Below are 23,383 nucleotides of genomic sequence, written 5' to 3'. Positions count from 1 at the left end.
AACTAATTCAAGACATTGTAAAAGAGCATGATAGGACCCCTTTAACCCTTTCTTATCCAACCAAGGTATTGAAGTTAGAAATCCCTGTATCATGACCACTAATTAACATACTTTGTCAATAAGATAAAAGTGGGTTTTGTTCAAAGTTGCTATTATCCATCCACATAGATCTTTGATATGAATATTTTTTGGTAACTAAATATCGCCAGCTAAAAAGTAACTAGTAACTTGTACTTGTACTGTTTTGACAGCAGTACTTTTACTTGTAATTGAGTACTTTTTCATCAGTGTAACAGTACTTGTACTTAGGTACACATTCTCAGTACTCTTTCAACCACTGCTAATATGTAAGGGCTCAGTTCATAGCTGTTCTTTGTCAAAAATGGTTTACTATTGTTTATGCATCAGTGAATCAAGCCAGTGATAAACAATCAACTTCACACTGTTATAAGTAGTGTGAAAACCATCTGTTATCTATATTGTGATTATTTTACAGAGAGCGATCAGTTAATTCAAGATCAATGTGAGTCTATCAGTGACATTATGGGCCCTATCATACACCCAGGGCAATGCGGTGCAAGTGTTTTTGCTAGTTTCAGCCTGACTCAGTTCTCATTTTCCTGTCCTGTGCCGCTTTGTTTAAATAGAAAATGCATTTGCATGATGATGTTTAATGTCCCTGATCGTCCCATTTAGCTTTTTTTTTCAAGACCAACACAAGCTCACTCCCAACTCGTCACATATTGACGATTGGTCTGGACCCTTTGGCATCGCTTTTGATGCAAATGGTACCCCTTTAGTGTCATTTTTCGACGTGCAGGGTCCTCTATTGCAAAAGGCACTCATGATTAAATTATATATTGGGTAATAATATTGCCATTATTGCATATTGTCACACCCCTCGACTCATTATGTTGTGTTTTCCCTCCACATGTGTTCCATGCCCCTGTTAATTAGTCATTCTATGCACCTGTGTTTAATAATTAGTATTTAAGTTCCTGTCTTTGCGTCTCTCCTCTGTCAGGTCTACCTCGTCCATACTTGTTGGATGTTCTGTGTTACCTTTGTGGATTATTCATGTGATTCCTGGATTAAAGACTTTTGCTTGTACTCCATGTTTCTCTTGTTCCTTCCTGCAGCGAAGTGTGACACATATGTTGGGGTGTGATTTTTAATTTTTTTTTTTTTTGTGTTAACAGTCAAAACAACAGTTTTATTTATATTACACTATTTACACATTTATGAGCACGTAACCCATCCCCTGCCCCTAAACCTACCATTTGTCAATAAAACACAGGATATAACAGGCAGGTACAACTACAGTCATAGTCTATTCAAAAAGTATTAATATTCCAAGTCTTCAGAGAAAAAACGATTGATTTGTGAGAGGAATAGTTTGTGGTATAGATCACCCTGTGTGCAGTCTGTAGCTGCACAGTGCACAAATAATAAAAAAAATAAAAATTCCCAGCAGAAGAAGCCTTATGTCATGTCCTTATTGCATGCTAGGGGAGTAACTTTTTGAATGAGATGTTCACGTGTTAACGGAGCAGGATCATTTTCAGCAATTAAAACCTTATGTTTTTCTCTCTTCTTCGCATAATGATATCGTATGGCTTTAGAAGATTTTGAATGCAACACGACTTGTTTGTAATGCTTTGATACTGCTTTTTCATGGTCAGTTTTTGCAATAAATACCCGTGACTGTACTATAGTTGCCTGTTACATGTTTTATATTGTTCAGAAGTGGGTAGGTTTAGGATAGGGGTGGGGTTGGGGGTCCAATGAAAGTATATATTTATATAAAAGTATTCCTATGCAAAGCATGCAAACCATTAAATGAATGACTGACAGTCACCACTTATAAGCTACTACTAAATAGTGTAGAAACATAATTTTCTGTAAAGTTGCTTTGTAACGATTTGTATTGTAAAAAGCGCTATACAAATAAACTTGAATTGAATTGATTTAAGACAAACAACTGAAAACAATGGAGGACCCTGCACGTCGAAAAGTAATGCCAAGGGGTTGTGACCAAGCGGCACTATGTGACGAGTTGGGAGTTAGTACATGTTGTCAAGACATGTAAAATCACCAGTGGAGTATTTCTGATATTTTATGTTGTAAAATAAAATGTGAAAATATCTTGAGCTTCTTTTAACCACAGACTTTATGTCAGACACTTAAATAAAAGCCTTGCAAGATTCTATGTGAATGTGAATGAAATTCGAGAGCTGTGCGGAAAAGAAACGTTTCAGCAAATGATTTGGTCTTCAATTTCTGTTTGTTCCTCACAGACCATTCTAAAATTATATGGATTTTGTACAATGAAGGTGAGTAAATGATGACAGAATCTTAATTTTTTGATGAACTAGCCCTTTAAAAGACTATTTAGGACAGAGTGCAGCGTTTCGTCTGTAAGCGGTGAGGAGAAAGTGTGTGTGTGTGTGTGTGTGTGTTAGAACACATTTGAAGGGTATCCGTGTAAGTCAATGGAGGGATCAATGCTACAGCAGTGACACCACACCCTCCTCTGTTTACTCAATTAATCACAATCTTTCTTTCTTTCTTTTCTTCTCTGTCTCTCTCGCTCTCAAACTCTCTCCTGACACTGTCTGTGAAGCAGGTCACAGCACTCAGTCAAACGGTCACACACACTGGGAGGTATCAGGGTACGGTGGACTGTTGAGGACACATAAAGCAGGCTAGTTCTCCAGAGACTCACTGGTTCCAATATGCTCCTTTACACCACTCTGTTTATCACAGGAAACAAGCGACACTTTGTTTTTATAGCTGTTAACATTTGTGTTTGGTGCCGTTTTATTTAATGCAATTAACACTTTTAGTGAATATGAAATTAGAAGTACTGCTGCCTGACTCTCATTTACCAATAAATGACAGAGAACATTTCTTTAATCTAATTATGTCAGAATTTAATAAAAATGCTCAATATCTGCAGTACTGCTGCAATAAAAACGATTATTTTGCTTTTGTTCTTTAAATGGGGAATTAAGTAATGTATTAAAATTTTAAGATTTAAAAAGCAAGAGCTCACCAAGGCTGCATTTATTTAGTCAAAAAATTGAGTAAAAACAACAATATTCTGAAATATAATTACAATTTGATAAAGCTGTTTTCTATTTTAATATATTTTAAAATATAATTTATTCCAGTGAAAGCTAATCTGAATTTTCAGCATCATTACTCCAGTCCTCAGTGTCACATGATCCTAACCATCTTCCTAATATGCTGATTTGGTACTCAAGAAATATTTCCAATGTTAAAAAATAGTTGTTCTGCTTAATAATTTTGTGGAAAGCATGTGAATATGTTTCCATGATTCATTCATGAATAGAAAGTTCAAAAGAACAGTGTGTATTTTAAATATGATTGCTTCTTATCATTTGAACGTGTCCTTTCTGAAAAACAAAAAAACATATCTCTCACTTTTTACCTCAAATGCTCAGTGGTCACACAGGTTCTTCAAATAAAAGCTATTTTAGATTTCTTCATTCAAATTGAGCTTAAAATGCATCAAATAGTGGTGTGTGGGTTTGGATGGAAGGGGACAGAACATTAGATAAAAAAATTATGATCAGGAGTTCTTAATTTATGTCTATGATTGGGGCTGGGTCAAATTGTAAAAAAATAAAATAAAAAGGTAAATGTACACAAAATGTATGTTGTGATTATTGGAATCTACTAACATTTATGTTGCACTATTCAGTTGGCTACAGTATATAGATAAAAACCATCAGTAAAACTTAGCAAGCCTTTGTGTGTGTGTGTGTGTGTGTGTGTGTGAGAGGGAGAGAGATGGTGTGTGAGGGTGAACCTTCCTCATAACCTTCTCAGATCGTGAGCAGAATGAATCTGATTAGACCCTCAGACAGGAGCAGAGGTTAATGCATTTGTGATAAAGAAATTGAGAGTTGAGACTGACCCTTACAATGTCCAAGGTATTTGACCTCAATCCTCTCCTGCTTCTGACATGACACCTCTTTCACCTGGCAGGGGTTGTCATAGGAACGGCCGTCTGATGCACAGACTGGATTAAAACTGATGTGGGAGCAATCGATGTTGCACACACACCTGCAGAGAGAGAGAGAGAGAGAGAGAGAGAGAAAGAGAGAAAGAGAGAGAGAGAGAGAGAGAGAGAGAGAGAGAGAGAGAGAGAGAGAGAGAGAGAGAGAGAGAGAGAGAGAGAGAGAGAGAGAGAGTGTGTGTGTAAACTTTCATATCGGAGTAAACGTTACTGTAAATGGAGATTCATGTCTGGGTTTTCTTATAGAAAGAAATTTCAGGCAATAAATTTGTGTTTTTTTTTGTTCATGTCCCAGGGCTTGGTTTTTATTTTAAAATTTTCATATATATTTAAACAATCACATTTAAACAGTCTTCAAATGCTTTTTTTCTTTTCGACTATTTTTCACATACTTTCGTGTGTAGACTTTATTTTAGTCTTGTCCCAGACCAGTGTTAGTTGAGTATATTTGATATAATGAATTAGTTATTATTTTTAGATTGTGTAAACATTTAGCTGTTTTTGTTAAAGTTACTGCACATGGTTATAATGTCAGTGTGAATTTTTTTTATGAAATATGAGACGTAATGACATTTGTTCATTAGGGATCAGATGATACATGCATAGTATATCCACTGTTGGACATTTAACGAAGTACTTTAATTTCCAAAAGTCCACAGGGCCCAAAGTGCCCAGAGTTTAAAAAAATTATAATAACAAAACATAAATAATTATGCACAATAATAAGAAATAGTCAGTTAAACAAATCACAGCAAATTAAATGCCAACCATTAAAGGAACTAACAAACATCTTAAAGTTCAATAATAATAATTGGTTTCTCAAACTTTCAGAAAAGAGAAATATGGAGTTGCAATTTGATTAGTGTTGGACTTCCAATTTATAAGAAATATGCTGATTTGTAGACACAGATGCTGAACCTCCTGCACATTATTGATGATTTAAACTTCTATTTGTCAAATAAAATGACACATTCAGTTCCATTAGCAGGTTTATTACTATAAGAACAGTGTGATTTCCTCCACATTTTAAAATCTAGTTTTAATCACGCAGCAAAGCAAAAGCAGCAATGTTGAGAAGAAAAAAAAAAGTAACAAACTACAGTATCATTTAATAACATATTTTGCTGTTGTTTCAGCTATTTATAATGCATTTTTCCTGTTTAACCATGCAACAAATTGTTCTTTGTGTCAGATGTTTGTAATAAATCATCTAAACCAGTTCTCAAAACAGGTAAGAAGATTATTATTTTGTATTATCTCTTATTATATTATTATCTTTTATAATCACACTCTTATTAACTGAGAAATCATTAAAATTCAATAGTCAAGCATAACAAATAACCATTAACATATACAGTACTGCTTGCATGACAATTTCATCAACATACAAACAGTTTTTAATAAATGGTTGTTAAATATGGCTGCAACAAACCGAACTGGAAAACATTGATATAAACCACCTTATTAATAGATAAAACGTCGGGATGTCAGAGACCATGTGAACATGTAATTGTGTGATGACAAAAAGAGCCGCTGAATCAGTTCACTGAAATTAACCAATTTTGTGGAAACAAGTCAGAATTCATTACTATTCTTGATGTTTCTATAAGAGTAGAGATAAGCACTTATGAATAGATGCACACAGACTCTTCATTCCTTCAAACATTATTTCACCAATATCTTTCAGTTTACTTTGCATTGTACTTGCAGTTTATCTGTTCATTTATTTATCTAAACGCACACTTCTGCCAGACACCCCATTACTGGAGACTGACTCTATCCTGGCAGAAAGAGCATCGTCTCTCCCTCTCTTGTACTTGCAGTCTGAGATATTTATCTATTTGGATGAGCTTCGAGATATTGCCATCTGTTTGCCTGTGTGGACTCAGATTATATATATATATATATATATATATATATATATATATATATATATATATAAATATATATATATATATATATATATATATATATATATATATATATATATACACATATACATATACATATATATACATATACATATACATATATATATATATATATATATATATATATATATATATATAATTTTTTTTATTTTTACCAAAAATGAGTTTGCCGGTTTGTTAGTCTCTGTGCATCTTTATGGATATGTTTGCAGTCTATAAGTCTCCGTTAGTGGAAATGTTACTATTTAGCTATTTTACTATTATTAATTACATATTATTAGATAAGGCATCATTCTGTTCCCAAATATTGTAATATTTATATAAATTAGCTTAAATATTAATAATAAGATGTTAACAAAAACAAATTATTTAAAAAATAATTGTTGTTAATTAAAATCAAGCTAAAATAAACAAAAATATAAGCCTAAATAGAAAATTTGAAATTGTTTCCTTGGCAACTAATAATGTTGAAGTAAAATTACTAGTGCTGTCAAATGATTAATCACGATTAATCGCATCCATAATCACGATTAATCGCACACAACTTGGTGCATCCAAATTTTCGACCCCACCGCAAATAACAGCAGTTTTACAAGGTAACTTTTTTTTTTTTTATCGCTGTCCATATAGGCAATATTGACTTGTAGCTTGTAGATTAACTAACAATCTGGTCAACATAAAATTCTTTATTTGAAGCACAATTGTACAAGAAAGATAACTTACTGAAAAAGTGTTGGTGCTTAAAGTGCTTCACTGAGCTGAAATTTTTAATTAAAACATCTCTAGATAAATGAAATAAAAAGAAAATCTAAATTAAGTGTTTTACAATTTGTCTGAATGTGTCTGGATACTCTAGTGTCTGATTTGTACAGAGCAGTCCCTAAACAGCTTATACTTTCAGCTATTAAAATAGTTCTGTTTTGTATGTAATAGCAAAGTGATTATATTTAGTTTAGTTTTTTGTTTGTTTGTTAAATATACGTTTTAGTTTTTTTTTTTTTAAGTAACGACCAAGCAGCCAGTGGAAGACAGAGAGCCAATGTTTGATCAATTTAGCCTTCTCAAAAAAAATAAAAAATAAATAATAATAATAAAATATATAGATCTAAAACAGCTCAAGCATATAAATGTGGGCTATCCAATAGTTTGTGTGGAGATGCTTCCGGACATGGAGACGCCAGCGTGATCAGTGGATATGCCATCATTTTTGCACATAAAGGTAAGAGTAACACATCATTTATAACTGCAAAGGGTCTACTTTTATTTGTGTGCACTCAAAATATTAACAAAAAGTTGTGCTTTTATAAAATAAAGAAAACAATCATGATGTACTTTTTGCTGTCTCGTCTTTAACAGGAGTACAAAAATGAACTAAAACTCAATGAAAACATGACTCTCAGACATTATAAATATATCTATATAAAGTTTTAAATGACTACTTAACAAAATACAACAAATCGAAAACAAAAACACTTTCATTATAATCATAATCCATAAAGATGCACTTCTCTCTAAAGGCGCATCTAATGAGGAGATGAGGATTCAGACTTAGAAAACACTAGTTTATTCAAATATCTAAAAAACACTAGTTTATTCAAATATCTCATTACTATTTCCCCGTCACATTTATGGTAATTTCTTTGGCCAGTGCTTTGTGGCAAGCTTAAGCCTATTGCGTATATTTTAACGCAGAACTGTTGAGCTGCGCTGATGGCACGCACCACACTGCTGCTGCTGCTGTTGCCGGACAATAAACACTGACGAGCCGCTCTTGACAGTCGAGGTAGCAGAGTCTCGTGTTGTTTTTTTCATCACTAATTGATGGATGTCTAAAATATTAAATTAAGGAGAAATCTAAAACAGGCAGGAGGCCCGGCCCGCATCTGAACTTTGATGTGAAAACTGGCCCGAAGCCCGGCTCGAGGGGTGTAAAAAAGTCGGGGCCCATTGGGCTTGGGCTGAAATGCAGGGCTCTAGTGTCTGTTGTTGAACCACAGGGAGAGTCTCTGAGACTTTTTTTTTTTTGCCTCGAACGGCTGGTCGCACCGATGCAACCTCTGATTTTTTTTTTTGTCGCACCATTGAGAAATGAGGTCAAACTCTAGAGCCCTGCATATACATGTAAATATTTTCTAAATATATACTCTATGTGTGTGTATTTATATATACACAATAAATAAACACAGTACACATACATATATTATGTAAAGAAAAACATTTATTTTGGATGCGTTCGTTTGACAGCACTAAAATGACTAAAACTGACATAAAAAAAGCTAAATAGAAATATTATTTAAAAAGCATTAAAACTTAGCTAAATTAAAATTACATTAAATACATATTTTTTTATATTAATCTGAAAATATTTAAATATATAAGAATATGAACACTATATATATATCAAGATATTTCTTTGGTGACTTAAAAATACTATAATTAGTTTTTCCCCACATTTATTTATTCTCAGTTTTAAACTTGGTTACGAATCCCAGATGTGGTTTCAGGCTTTTGCAACCCACTGTTTGTACTCATAACATTGAATATCAAAGAACTTCAAACATAGTCATACTGCTAGTTCTTAAGATGAAAGTGTTGTCTGGCATTGGAAAGTGTCTAACTAGGGCCATACAGTGATTGCCATACAGTCACAGTTCCAAATTCTTGGAGAGAGAAAGAGAGAATGCACTTAAACCAGATATATTTGCTGCATTTCCTCTGTCTAATATATTTACTGGTGAGCACTTCATCTCTGAGTCTGGTATTGATTTATAAAACCCCCGCTGTAATATTTCTAATCCCTCCATATATGCCCAGAGGATAACAGACCAGACCTGACAGCATTTGGCAAGACATACATGAGACAAAGCAACATGAACCATGTCTGACTCTATTTATCCACACTTATCGTGTTCTCACATGCACGCATACATGCAAAATGTAATTCTTATAGCATGAAAACAGCAGAATCATTGCATTTGCACTGAGCTGAAGTAAATGAGATTAGAGGGTATGAATAGATTACTGTTAGTTTGAGCTGGATTCTATTCTATTGGACTGGCCGCATCAATGCTCACAGATGTAGCTGCTAATTGGTTATCAGACACAACACGCACATACAAATAGATTCCAAGGGGAAGAAAGGTAAAGAGAAAGAGAGAGAAAGAGAGTGATGGAGAGAGAGGGGTCCTGTAACATCTGGAATTACAACTCTGCAAATCAATCTAGCACACTCACTGTTCGCTGTGGCTGATGGAAACTATATTTTCTCATTTTTCACAGCTTTCCAAAAATATAATTGATGAAAGCAACTTAGAAAGGATCAGTAGGGATTTCATGACTCTCAAAGATATACTTAATCTTGTGGAATTGGAACAGCTATATTTGGTTTAAAGATTCCCTGCATATTAAACCACAAAACCCATAGCGAATGTCACACAAAAACATCTTCTAACAGGCCATATTCTACAAACTTGCCTTTTCCATGATTAAGTCTACTTATAAGGTAATAAACATAAATATATGTATATATAATTTACTTTTGTATTCATTTACTCTTTTAATGTATTTACTGTATGTACGTTTACGCCACCCTTTAAAAGTTTCGATAAGATTTTGTAATGCTTCTTATGTTCAGTAAGGCTGTATTTACTTCATTTAAAAATTCAGTAAAAACTGTAATTTTATTATAATTTAAAATTACTGTTTTCTGTTTCAATATATATGTTCAAATTAGAATTTTTTTCTTTTATGGCAAAGCAGAAATTTAAGGAGTCACTATAGTGTAATCCATCAGAAATCATCCTAACATGCTGATTTTTTTCAGGATTCTTTGATGAATAGAACAACATTAATAGAACAATAAAGCTATCTGTATCTGTATCTGTATTTATTTGAAATATATATATTTTCTAACAATGTAAAAGTATTTACTGTCACGCTTGATCAATTTAATGCATAGTTACTGAATAAAATAAATTTCTTTAAAAAAACAACAACAACACACTTTTAATAGGTACTACTGTAATATTTTGAGTGTCTTGTGAGAACATTAAGAAATTAATTTAACACAGGTTTTTAAGTGAGCTCAAAAAAAAAAAAAAAAATCAAAAACAGTGTAAACAAAAAACGTTGCACTTTCTCTACACATTGTGTACCTAAAACAGAAGTAGAATGCATCTTTCAGAGTAATCAGCAGAATGAGGCAGAGGTGTGACTCCAGAAGAATATATATATATATATATATATATATATATATAATTTTTTTTACTTAACATTTTTGTAGCTCCTGGCACTTTCCATGACATTTCTAAACCATTAGTGGCACAAATCCCATGCTTTTGTACTGAGAACTATCAAATATGTTAGATATCTTACATAAGATTTATCTAGAAGAAAAAGTAATGTCATAATTTTGACATATAATGAGTTTTCCCTCAATTTGTGTGCAACTGTTTTAGAAAATGCAACATTATGTAAGACTAATAATAGAAATAACATAAACATAACATTTTCTACAAATTGTAGAGGTGACCGCACATTTCTGTCATTTATGAGCAATATTAGTCAGCTATAATACATTTTTAATTTTAATGATTTGTTGTCTGTTGCAAATCAGGGTTTTAGTGTAAACGATAGACATTTTTTCAAATTAGATGACAGGTTTGCTAAAATAAAACTTTTTATCAACCATTCGGACTATCATTCTGACGGCACCCATTCACTTCAAAGGACCTATTTGTGAACAAGTGATTGCGAACAAGTGATGCTACATTTCTCCAAATCTGTTCTGATGAAGAAACACACACATCTCAGGTCCAGAGGGGGACTAAATGTTAATTATTTGGTGAACTATTCCTTTAAGCACCTCCTTTCCCTGATCGTTTGTTAGAAAACAAACAACAACAATGACAAGATAATTTATTAAGAATTCCAGGGCCTTTTTTAAATCGTATTTTGAAAGTAAACCCCCCTCCCCACCCGCTTTTAACTGACCACATGAACCTTAACGTAGACGCACTCGCACACATTAACTGCTGAGATGCCTCATTTCCCTCTTTTCATCTCTGTCTTTTTCTGACATTTTCTCCCTCATTCGTTCCCGTCCCTTTTCACATCTCTATCTCTCTCCAGCCCTCGGTCTCCCTCTGATCTGTCTGGTTAGTGTATTACCGTGAGAGATATTTGAATGGTAATTGCCCTCCCATGGTTCTGAGGTTTTAATCTGTCTGCTAGGGAAGAAGAACTCTATTAATTGAAGATGGAATTGCAGAGGAGAGCTGCACTCTTTCGCCCCTCCATCTCTTGGGTTGCCAGTCCGCTGTCCTGAACATTGGGCCTCGTACTAGGAAATAATCCATCATCCTTCCAGACTGACAGAGATCTGACCCCCACAGTCCGACAACAATACAATTAACATTTACAATCTGCTCAGAATGCCACAGAATGCCATGGCACAACATGTTAGTCAGTGGGTTAAATAAATTACAAGGCTGAAATGAAAGAGAAACCTGAAGGGGAAATAATGGCAAAAAAAAAAACACTTGTCCATGTGAGTGATTAAAACAGAACATTGACCTGGAATCTATTTATGGAATAGATGTGTCCAGACGGAAGGTTGGCAAAGTCATTGAAATTGACTTTTGCAAATTTATATTTCATCAAAATGTAATAACTTGCTCTGACTCCGAAATGAGTTTTGCTGACATCACAAAAATCAGTCTTAATCAGTATTTCTGTCCCGATTTCCAGTAAAAAATAGCTAAACATCCTCAAAACAGGATGAATTGCTTATCTTGAATTAAGTTTATTTTACTTACCCTACTGGTCATTTGTTTTTCTAGCTTTAATCATAAGCCTCAATAAAGATAAGGGACTGATAGCACAAGAAAGATTGCAAAGCTAAAAGGAAGCAAGAAAGAGATGAAGAAGACAAAAAAGAAATGGGAAGACAGAGAGATGGACAATCGAATAGAGATTATTTACTGCAGTGCATTCCGTACAGCACGCACCCTCGGCGATGCACTGTAATGTATCACAGTGAAATGGCGTAGACTTTATCAGCCTTCAGAATCAGTGCCAGGAAGAGCAGAAACTCTCAAGAAGCAGGCCTGCAGAAGACTCTACATCAGATACATGCCATTAGACAGACCCCCGTACTCCTCAAGCCCTCTGGCTCTCTGAAGAACAGAACGTCAGGACCCTGAAAAGCTGTCGCGTGCGTTTGTGACTCACCACACGTCCTCAGAATCCTCGTCGCACTCGGCCCCAAACTGACAAATGTCGCACGTTGAAGTCTCCTTCTGACTGATCTCTGCTGAACCCTCGTTAACTGCAGAGAGAGAGAGAGAGAGAGAGAGCAAATGAGATGAGAGATCTTGAGAGCTGCACTTAAAGGGGTCATATTATGAGGAATCAAATTTTCCTGTATCTGTCCAGATAAAAGAGCTCAGTGTTCTTTTATGAAATAATCCTAAACTGATGTGATTTGATTTACATGAGTCAAAAGTGAAGAACGAGTTTGAGATAAAAATATGTGTAAAAAAAAACCTAGGTAAATGGCACTTGTGAAATGAATGTTTTTATTGTGCTTCGTCAAAATGTGCAAATTTGCTTCATTTTCAATAGAGTAATTATAAATGTAGTTTAAGATAAAATGTGTTCATTTAGGATAAAATGCTAGCTGTAAATATTGCCTTGGCAACACAAACAAGTAGGCCATTTTATTTAATTTCCAACACAGAATGTTATCAAATTCATGCACATTAAAAAGTACTGGCAAACTTGCTGTAAAATATTGAAGCTGTGCTAGAAATTATAACTGTTTAATTCATCAAGTGAGATAATGTTAATATACCAGTCCACTTGAACTACCAGAGTCCGCTTTGTAACTTAAAATACACTGATAAACACTATAATACATGTGGTAAAATAGAAAACTACATTATGAATCTGAGTAGCCTATCAAAAAATAAAATAAAATAAAAAATAAATAAAACAGCCACAGAGTCAAAACTATTTCAAACTATGAAGAAACTAAACTATTTAAATAAAATAAATTCATGTGTGATGGGCCATGCAGGGACTTCTGGAAAATGTTCTTTGAACATAAATGTTACAGTAAATTATAGTTTTTTACATTATTTTACAGTAAAAATTTTGGTAAGATGGTAAGATATCTTGTAGTTAACAAATTGTTTTGTTTTGATTTTGTGGGGGAAATGAGTGGAAAAGAAAAAAACAACTTCTGCTGCTTGTATTGTATACTGCTGTACATTGCCAATATAAAAAGGATATGAAAATGTGAAAAGTGTATTTTAAGAGATTATTTTTTTAAAGTCAACATGAACAAGTTTCCATAGTAATACACTGTAGCATGAAAAAGTCCAGGCACAGCTTCTATAATTTAAAGTGTATACAATCCTATAAGAAGTTAATATTTGAATGTAAATGAATTCAAGATTACGAGAAATGGACAATAGTAACAGCCATCAGGTGTATGGTTATATAATTCGTTGATTATTAATGGAGACTGACTGCAGTATCAGCCAAGCTGCCCCTCTACAAAATAAAAAATGTAACCGTAAAAGTGATTTGTGATGCGTTATAGATGGCAAAGAGCCAGAGACTCTTCTGTTAGCCATCGCCTTCATGAAAATCTAGCATTGCCACAAGTTCATCACCACATGAAGACACCTCACCTTAGTGGTTTGATGCTGAAAGAAGAACATTGTTCAGCGTGTATTTGTAATGTAATCTGAGCTTGAATAGTGCCCTTTACTAAAACACTAAAACATCAATTAGGACAGTGCTAATTACAAAATGTGCAGTCCTTAAGCATGCAGCTACTGGCAGTAAATGAAAGAATCTAGATAAACATAGCATTGTGAGTGTTTTTGAAGGCTAAATATGGATCAAGCAGCAGTTTTTCGCTTAAAAAATAGCTTTTTTGAGTGGGTGTAAAGGAACAGCCTGATTTTTCGACACATTATGGAAAATAAAGTGTCAGTTGCTGCAATGTGGTCACATTGAGATTCACCGAGTCAAGGATAGTGTGTAGTGTTGCTAATAAAAGTTAGACAAATCACTGTGAGTTACTTAAGGAAGCACATTTTTACATCAGTTCTACACTGTATGATGATTCATGAGGTAAAGTTTGAACTGTAGCTACCCATAGGTTCCTGTGATTGTTACTGTATATCACAGTGGATCTGAATAGCTACATCAATATCTCTGATAGTGAGAAGAATGTTCTACAAGACGTCTATCCCAAGTACATATCTTCTAAACAAGTGGCATCACAGCTGGACATTCTGGACTTGATTTAAACATGAAAGAACAAATGACACAACTCTTAATTTTCCAACCAAATGAAATGCAACAGCTGGGAATATAAATCAATATTGTAGGCTACTCTTATGCAAGAACATAGGTTTGAACACTGATTTGCTAGTGTTTTTCCTGGAAGATTTATTTCTAAAGAAGAAAATGAAAACAGCAGTTCATTTAATTCACTTGATTATTCAAGACTATAGGCATTACATGACATGTCGATCCCACATATTATCCAAGAATAGTCCACTCAAAAATGACAATTCTGCAATCATTTATTCATCTTGCATGGCAAACAAGAAGGAATTTTGTGAAATGTCTGCAGTGATTTTTGTCCATACAATGGAAGTCAAAGGTTATCAAAACTGTTCTTCAATTCATTCATTTTACAGCAAGCAATACACATTTGAAACAATGACAGAAATTTTCATTTTTGGGTCAACTATCTCTTTAAAGCCATTTTTCTTACAATTCCAAAATAAATGAATAAATGTCAAATGACAGTGACAATGTTGTACATCCAGGTATTCTCACTACACAGACCTTACTTTTTAACAGTTGCAAAATAATTTCTTATTATGTGATTTAGCAAAAACAGCTAGTAAGATTTGGCTCATATGTCTTTCCCTATTGGATGCATAAGGTCTTATGTTCAACCATTTCTCTCACATTAACAAAAAGTTTGATTTAGAATCTGTATGTTCAAAAAGACTCACTTGTATCTAAGAGTGAATTTCTTATTTTTCTATGATAGTAATCGAAGAAAATCCTTCTGTTATTTGTGATTTTTGTAGTTACTGTACATTTACATGTGTGTGCTGGAAGAAGACTCTTGCGTAATATCTCTGCTCAGTTTCATGAGGCTCTCAGTTATGTGAAAGTGAGGAGGAAGTGTTGTTTCCACGTCGATAGAACATATCTGATTCTGAGTTTTTGTGTGTGTGTGTGATATAGAATGTATGAGTCAGAGCTCATCAATAATTTACAATCACACATTAAAACATGTTTGATTCAACTGGAAGAGAGGCAATACTTTCCTCAAGCTACACTCTTCTCTTGAGCCACACCGATCTTTCTCTAAGTGGCCGTGCCCCCTCCATCCTTCTCTCTTTTCTTTTCTATTTCACTCCCTCGCTCCAGCTCCCCGTGTCTCATCTCTCTTACAGTGGCTATATTTGTTCACACGTTCTGTACATCTATCTCCTGTGTCATCCCTGTTGTATGGCTTTCAGATGCCACTTTCGTTTTTATATCCTCTCTTATTTCATTTCTTTTCTTCTCATCCTCAATTTCCTGTTCTTTGTACTTTGAGCCATGTTCTTCTGTTGTTCGTTTTTTTTTCTCCCAGTCCCTCGTTTTGATCCTGATCAGTTATAGGGATGGGCAGGATGGCTAAGCATTCAACAATAGTTGAATACATAAATGTGGTTATCTATATTTGCGTAATAATACACTACTTAAAAAAAAAAAAAGAATTGGAGAGAAATTCAGTGAGATTGATATATTAAATTGTAAAAATAAATGACAGTAAAAAGATATATGTATATGTATTTAAGATATAAAACAATAATAAATAAATGCTGTTCTTTTGAGTTTTGTTTTAACCTTATATTAAAAAATGAATCATGGTTTGTACAAAAACATTAAGCAGCACATCTGATTTCAACACTGATAAGAGGTGGACCAAATCAGCATATTAAAATGATTGCTGAAGGATCGTGTGACACTGGAGTAATGATGCTGAAATTTCTGTTAAATATGAATAAAATTCCACAATTTTATTATTTACTTTGTTTTCGATCAAATAAATGTAGCGTTGGTAAGCATAATAGGTTTTAGCATTCTAGAAGCATGCTGTATTTCATATTAAAGTCTCGCAGTAAAGGCCCTTTCACACGGCTCACATCAGCTTTGCCCAGTGAGTTGAACTCTAGGAGCTATTACCTCCAGCAGCACACTGCGTGCCAGTCAAGCGCTGTTAATGCGTCACTCAGAGTTCAAACAATTTAAAGCGTGTGACCTTTTAAAGTACAGCCAGTGATTACTGGAGAATTCACATGATGAATGCAATTACAGGTCTGATGTATGTGATGTTTGCACATGCTTTATGAAACTTTATCAGGAGTCCTCAGTTTCATTTTATTCAGTTATATATATATACCTTAATATTTCCAACAACAATCCAATTCATGTAAATGTAAATTCATGTGAATCAATTTTCTGTGAGTATTTTTTCTCATTCTGCAGTGGCATTAAATCAATTCCCATGCCCCGTTTCTATTCTAAGCTTAAATACATGATTTCACTGTTTACTGTGTGTGCACTCCTGCTTTCATGGTACATGCAGTAACAGCCTCATAGAATTGGCTTTTCGTAACTCTATCTGCAATGCTTTTCATGTGGTGGTCAAAAGGGCACATGATGCTTGCATTGAAGCCTTGATGTGAGTCATATGAAAAGCTGATGTATGAAATGGACAAACTGCATACCATTTTCTGAATACAGCACAGTATACAATGTAGTGCATTGTATATATATATATATATATTGTATATATATATATATTTCATTCTTTCTACTTTTTTATTTCTTTTTGTACTATTTTGCATTTAATTTCTTTGGTTACTTGCCATTAATTTGTAAATAATTGTAAAATTTACTAGCAATTTCTGAGTGAATTATATATATTTTTTCAGTGTATGCTATTCCAAACAAAGAGCTTATTATATTTAAACTGTATCCCAGAACCCAATTGAATGGTCTGACTTTTTGGGTCTCATCAATTTATCAGACTCCCCCAAAAGAAGACATTTTTACATTTAACTGGATTTAAAATGAAAAATGTTACTGCTATTAATAGGCAACTTGGTAAGGTCATGTGACAATAATATAGTGAAATGCCTACTATATTTCACTTATACTAGGGACAGACTAGATACATATTCCATTCCAATCATAGTTTCTCTCTCTCTCCATTCCTTGTTTCAAATTAATTCCTAGTTGTTCAGTAGAACTTTCCTAATATTTCAGAGTAGATATATCACCCCTCACTTCAGAGCGCCCCTCCCTCTCTCTCTCTTGATCTACCCATCACCCCATTCAGAATCTTTTTAATTAGCCATGCTCTAGAGTTAAATTCTTCATCCAGGATCAGGAGAGTCAGACAGAAGCTGCTGTCATCTGAACTAAGTATGAGCATTTTGGTATGTGCGGATGTGATCAGACAAAGCGAGATATGAGATCATTATTGTAATGCTCTGTATTAATTAGAGATGAGCTGAAAATACTCACCATCATCCCCTGATCCAGAGCCAATATCTGCAAAGCAGAAAACAGATGGTTAGAAACACAAGTGTCATGTCCATTCAAATGGATTTAGTTCTATTTTTGAACCTATTCTAGATGCACCTTACAAACAAGAAGACTATGTATTTGATAATTAGATTGCACACTCATAGACACAAAAGATGTTTGTCTACAGCACTGTGGCAAAGTCATTCATTCACACATCTAAAAACCCTTATGGCGAAGCAAGTCGCTGCTTCTGCAGATTATTTGCATTAAATTGAAAATTCTGTCATCATCTACCAAGCCTCACATTGTGTCGAACTTGCATGATTTCTTTTTCTTGTGAAACACAAAATGAGTCTTATCAAAATTTCTGTTTTCCATTCAATAAAACGCTTAGTGATTACTGCCTGACAAGTTAATTAGAATGGGATTTGAACACTGGCCCTATTTGCTCACTAAAAACAAAACAAAACTGTAGTTTAAAAATAAAAGAAAAATGCTGTAGTTTAGTTGAGTGATAATCAAATGAAGAGGTGCAAATTGATGCTAAAGTGATACTTTCTTCACAAATAAACTTTATGTAAAACTGTCACTTCATTGGTCAGATGGTCACGTCCTGTAACTGGACAGTTCTTGGCCAGAAGAATCTTCAGATATTTGCCTAGAATGTGGGCTATGTCATACATTTATGCATGCTTAGATTAGAAATACATGATCATATCTAATACCATTCTCCTATCTTTATGGCTTTTCGCAGCATCTGTGTCTTGCACAGAAGCAGAGGAGAACAACAGAAGCAATATCACAGACGCCTTGCAAAATGAAAGTCTGCATGGCACGTGCAATTCTCTCTTAACCTTATTTATGTAAGGCATTAATGGACACTAAAGCACACCTGAGGCTTCTAATTGTAGAAAATTCCTGGGACCTAAACTAAGCTTTTATGAGCCCAGTGGATTAAATCTGTAGAACTGAGGACTAGTGGGCGAAAGAAAAACAACTATAGAGGGAAATGTATACATTAGAGAGGAAAGGGAGGATGGAAAATAGCTTGGCTGTCACCTCACTTCCCATTTTTAACACTTATAAATCTGCCCTCCGGCTGCATCTGTACCTCTCAAAATATAAATAATGGAGTTCTCGTGGATTCATCTGAGGTGAAAACAAAAAGTAGCCCCAGATAACTCCACTTTCTCTCTCTCAAGTTCAAGGGCACTACCGGTATGACTAGACTGTACCGTGCTCTCTCGCTCTCAGTCTTTCTCGCCATCCGCTCCTGGGCTCGACGGCAGCTTTGGGAAAATCTGACATTCATCAATTTGTTATGATGGAGAGGAGCAGCTTATAGCTCTGTGCCCTCCCATCAATCACCCCACCAATTATTCCCCGCCCAGAACAAATATAAATCTTCGTTTGAGATGGCCACAGGAAGGCAAGGCCTTAATGTGTTATTCCTTTAATTCCAAACTGTGCCTCTCCTGCGTCTCTGCAAATGTACTTTTCTTAATAAGCCTTTTTGTCTTGTTTTTTAGTAAAAGTATCTCAACCCCACTAAGGGATAATGTACAGTAGCACAAAATAATTCATTTTAACAATATAAATTATTCTACTAATAAAATGTGTTCTAGAGATGGCAAACAAATAAAATGAATCATAAAATAGTTTTTGACAAGGTGGCCACCATTTAATTTAATTAATGGAATCACACCATAAAGAGCATAGGAAAAATCAACATACATGAATGGAGCCACTACAGCCAATGTTGTTTTGTCTACGATCATATATATATATATATACAAATGTCAAGATGATCTGATGAAGTTCAAACGGAACATCAGAATGGGGAAAAAGGTGATTTAAGTGACTTTAAATATGTTCACACTGCAGGAAGATGTGTTCCAAATCAAAACTTTTTTTGCTCATATATGTGTCTCAGTTATTCAGTATGTGACTTGTTTTTATTTCATGACATTGTTGAGAGCACAAACCACATGGAATCTGATCTTTTCAATTCTGAGTTGGTCCACTTTCATACATCCCCCAACACACCCATAAAGCAAACTTATATTCTAGATTCATTGACCACAAACTGAAATATTTCAAGAGTTTTTTGTTTTAATTCTGATGGTGACTTACAGCTTAGAAAAATTTGGAATTTTTTTAAGAAAAATAAAAATAGTACTCAAAGTAGGTTTAATTATGCACTCAATACTTGGTTGGGGCTTCAGTGTGGCGTGGCATGAAGGCGATCAGTCTGTGGCACTGCTGAGGCGTTACTGAAGCCCAGGTTTCTTTGATAGTGGCCTTTAGCTCCTCTGTATTGTTTGTCAGATGTTACTTCTCTTCCTCTTCACAATACCCCATAGGTTCTCTGTGAGGTTCAGGTCAGGTGAGTTGGCTGATCAAGGACAGTAGTATCATGGTCATCAAACCACTTGGAAGTGTTTTTTTTTTCACTGTGGGCAGGTGCTAACATCCTGCTGGAAGAGGAAATCAGCATCTCCATAAAGCTTGTCAGCAGATGGAAGTGCTTCCAAAATCTCCTGGTAGATGACTGCATTGACTTTGGACTTGATAAAACACAATGGAGCAACACCAGCAGACGTCACGGCACCCAAATCATCTCTGACTTCAGAAACTTCACACTGGACTTTGAATTCTGTGCCTCTCCAGTCTTCCTCCAGACTCCAGACCATGTTTTCCAAATGAAATGCTAAATTTACTTTCATCTGAAAAGAGGACTGTGGAACACTAGGCAACAGTCCAGTTCTTTTTCTCCTTACCCCAGGTGAAATGCTTCTGACATTATTCTCTGGTTCAGGAGTGGCTTGGTTCTAGGAATGTGACAGCAGTAGCCCTTTTCCTGAAGATGTCTGGTCTGAGTGTGGCGACTCTTGATGCACTGACTTCAGCTTCAGTCCACTCCTTGTGACACTCTCCCAAGTTCTTGAATCGTCTTTTCCGGATTAATTTTCCCAAGTCTGTGGTCACCCCTGTTGCTTGTGCACCGTTTCCTACCACACTTTTTCCTTTCAGTCAACTTTCTATGAATATATTTTGATACAGCACTCTGTGAACAGCCAGCCCTTTCAGCAATGACCTTCTGTGGCTTACCCTCCTTGTGGAGTGTGTTGATGATCGTCTTCTGGACAATTGTCAGTAGTCTTTCCCATAATTGTGGTTGCATGTTCTAAACTAGCCCATGAGGTACCCTGTATTTATACTCAAAATTAATCAAGTGAATCAAAATAGAATATTCCAATTTTTGAGATACCGAATTTTTTATTTTCTTAAGCTGTAAGTCGTAACCATCAGAATTAAAACAAAAAAAAATATTGAAATATTTCCGTTTGTGTGCAATGAATCTAGAATATAAGAAAGTTTGCTTTTTTGAATTAAGTTACAAAAAATAAAGACCTTTTCTATGATATAAAAATTTTTTTTTAGATGCAATTGTACTGTCGTCTATGACTGTGCTGGTGATTTTTCTGGACTGAAAAAAATTTGACTGCTGGACAGCTTGGTCCCGCCCAGTTAAAAAATCCTATCTGCGCCCCTGGGCGAGACTGGTTCAAACTGAAGAGCAACAGTAACTCAGAGCTATGCAGAACAGCATCTCTGAACGCAAAAGTCGATCTCTGAAGCAGATGAGCTCCAGCAGCAGAAGACCACACTGGGGGCCAGTCCTGTCGGCTAAGATCAGGAAGCTGAGTCCACAGTTCTCTTAACCTGATTTCTTGGCTTTCAATTAATGCAAATCTCGTTGATGTGCAATCTACCAGAATAAATTATTTAATATGAGCCAATCAAGCATGTTAGAATATTTTCATACTGAAACTGTAGTATACAGCATGTGTTGCATGGAACTTATTGAGGCAATGAAGTGTTGAAAATAAGTACTATTTACTATCTGAGAAGGATAAGAAAATGGAAAGACATGATGTTTAATGTTCAGTTATGTTGGTATTTGTTGAGACTGGTTGACCATTGTGGTGAAAGGTACAGTAAAAAAATAAATAAATAAAAAGGCAACAATTTTTTATCTAGCTAGAACAATGTTGTAATTCAGTGATGTGACGTAAAACATGAACCTGAATAAATTAATCCTGTCAGGGAAGCATATAAAATCACTTTGAGACTATTTTGCCTAATTGGGTCACATAAAAATAACTTCATTGCATGATGTTGCAGTTATGTGAACAAATTATGTTTGTGTCGATTCACGAGGAACCAATACACACATGATTAAATCATGTCAATGAATTTCAAAAACAAGACAAAATACAAGAACAGATTCAAGCAAGCTATTTTGCAATGTCCTCTTCTTCAACCTTTCTCACTTTCTCATGTTCTCTTTCCCAAACTTCATGTGTCCCCTGCTGGGTCGCAGGCAACACAAATAGTCTAACCTATGCAGATGAGGCTGAGGTCGTTCATATTCATGAGGCTGTGGTTTTAATGAGGGACTCAATTACAGGTTCACATTACTCTGAACCTGTCACACTTTTGCTGTCTGAAATAGAAGAGAGAGACAGAGGCTGCATGTATTCAGCATCTCATTTCTTCATCTTCAATCCGTGTTTTCATTCTCCAGATCATTTCTTGTTCCCTTTGCTGATCAGCCCAATCCCCGCTGCAGTCATGATCTTCCATAATTAGCCAAATTATTAGTCTGGGTCGGTCCTTCTGGTATTACATCAGACTGTCTCTCTCTCTCTGCCCGTCTCTCTCTCTTTCTCAAACTGCTCTGTGGGGAGCGTCTAGATGTTTTGATGGATTATCCTAATGATGACTTTTCCTATTCCATCTTCCTGCAGCGTTGCCCCTTCCCCAGCGCACACACACACACACACACACACACACACACACACACACACACACACACACACACACACACACACACACACACACACACACACATATATATACACAGAGGGTCTGATTTATAACTACATCCCCCTATCTTTCTCTTCTTTACAAGCAATGGGTGATCAATTTGAGAGCACTGTGACCTGTGTTTATTCTGTCTCCAAACACACACTCAGATTTGTGTACCCCCATATAGCACACACAATGATTTGTGGTCTGTGAGGAAATGTAGCCCACTTTACTTGACACTGATTACTGCCTTTGCCTCTGAACAACCCTACATCTCTGCATCACACACAGACAAACACAGATGGCTGTGTTCTTTCCATGATGGGGAATCTACTTTTTACATTGTACTGTTTTTGCTAGATATGCTTGTAGTAACGAAGATAAGAGTTACCTTCCTTGAAAACTAGTTTGTTGTAAACACATCTAATGTCCCCCATTTAATATGGGAATTGTGGCCTGTTCGAAATCGCTTCAGTTCATTGTTGAAAATAGATAGAATAGAATACAATAGAATAGAATAAAATTTTTAATTGTAGCATTTAAATGTGTCCAACATTCTGCGTTATTTTCCCGCATTATGAATATTTAATGTTCTTTAAAATTGCGAGACACAATACAATGTTTCAAGACTCTACAGCATGGCAGGAAAGTAAATGATATTACCTTATAATCTCAATTGTTACATAATTGTAGTGTTGAGCCATTTAACCACATCACCCGGGATATTGCAAAAAAAAAAATTAACAAAAATTCTACAATTTATGGGAAATATACAGCAATGTTTAAAAGTATGGGGTTGGAAATATATATATTTTTATTGTTTTTTAAATGAGTCTCAAGCTCACCAAGGCTGAATTGATTTGATCGAAAATACAGTAAAAACAGTAATATTGCCAAAAATATTATTATT

The 23,383-nt window shown here is 35.0% G+C and overlaps 1 protein-coding gene across 2 annotated transcripts in view; it reads right to left on the bottom strand.

Annotated features, from left to right (window-relative positions):
• tmeff2b (transmembrane protein with EGF-like and two follistatin-like domains 2b) overlaps nt 1-23,383 on the bottom strand; it is a 67,920-nt gene that overhangs the window by 13,737 nt on the left and 30,800 nt on the right. For both annotated transcript variants that reach the window (XM_059571589.1, XM_059571588.1), the window contains exons 4-5: nt 12,208-12,304; nt 3,944-4,092 (exon numbers count right to left, since the gene is read on the bottom strand). In XM_059571589.1, the coding sequence (XP_059427572.1) occupies nt 3,944-4,092; nt 12,208-12,304 (246 nt within the window). The remainder of the gene's footprint in view (nt 1-3,943; nt 4,093-12,207; nt 12,305-23,383) is intronic.

The sequence above is a fragment of the Carassius carassius genome, chromosome 17, assembly GCF_963082965.1.
Source record: "Carassius carassius chromosome 17, fCarCar2.1, whole genome shotgun sequence".
Taxonomy (NCBI): domain Eukaryota; kingdom Metazoa; phylum Chordata; class Actinopteri; order Cypriniformes; family Cyprinidae; genus Carassius; species Carassius carassius.
This window is presented reverse-complemented; position numbering and strand designations above follow the sequence as displayed.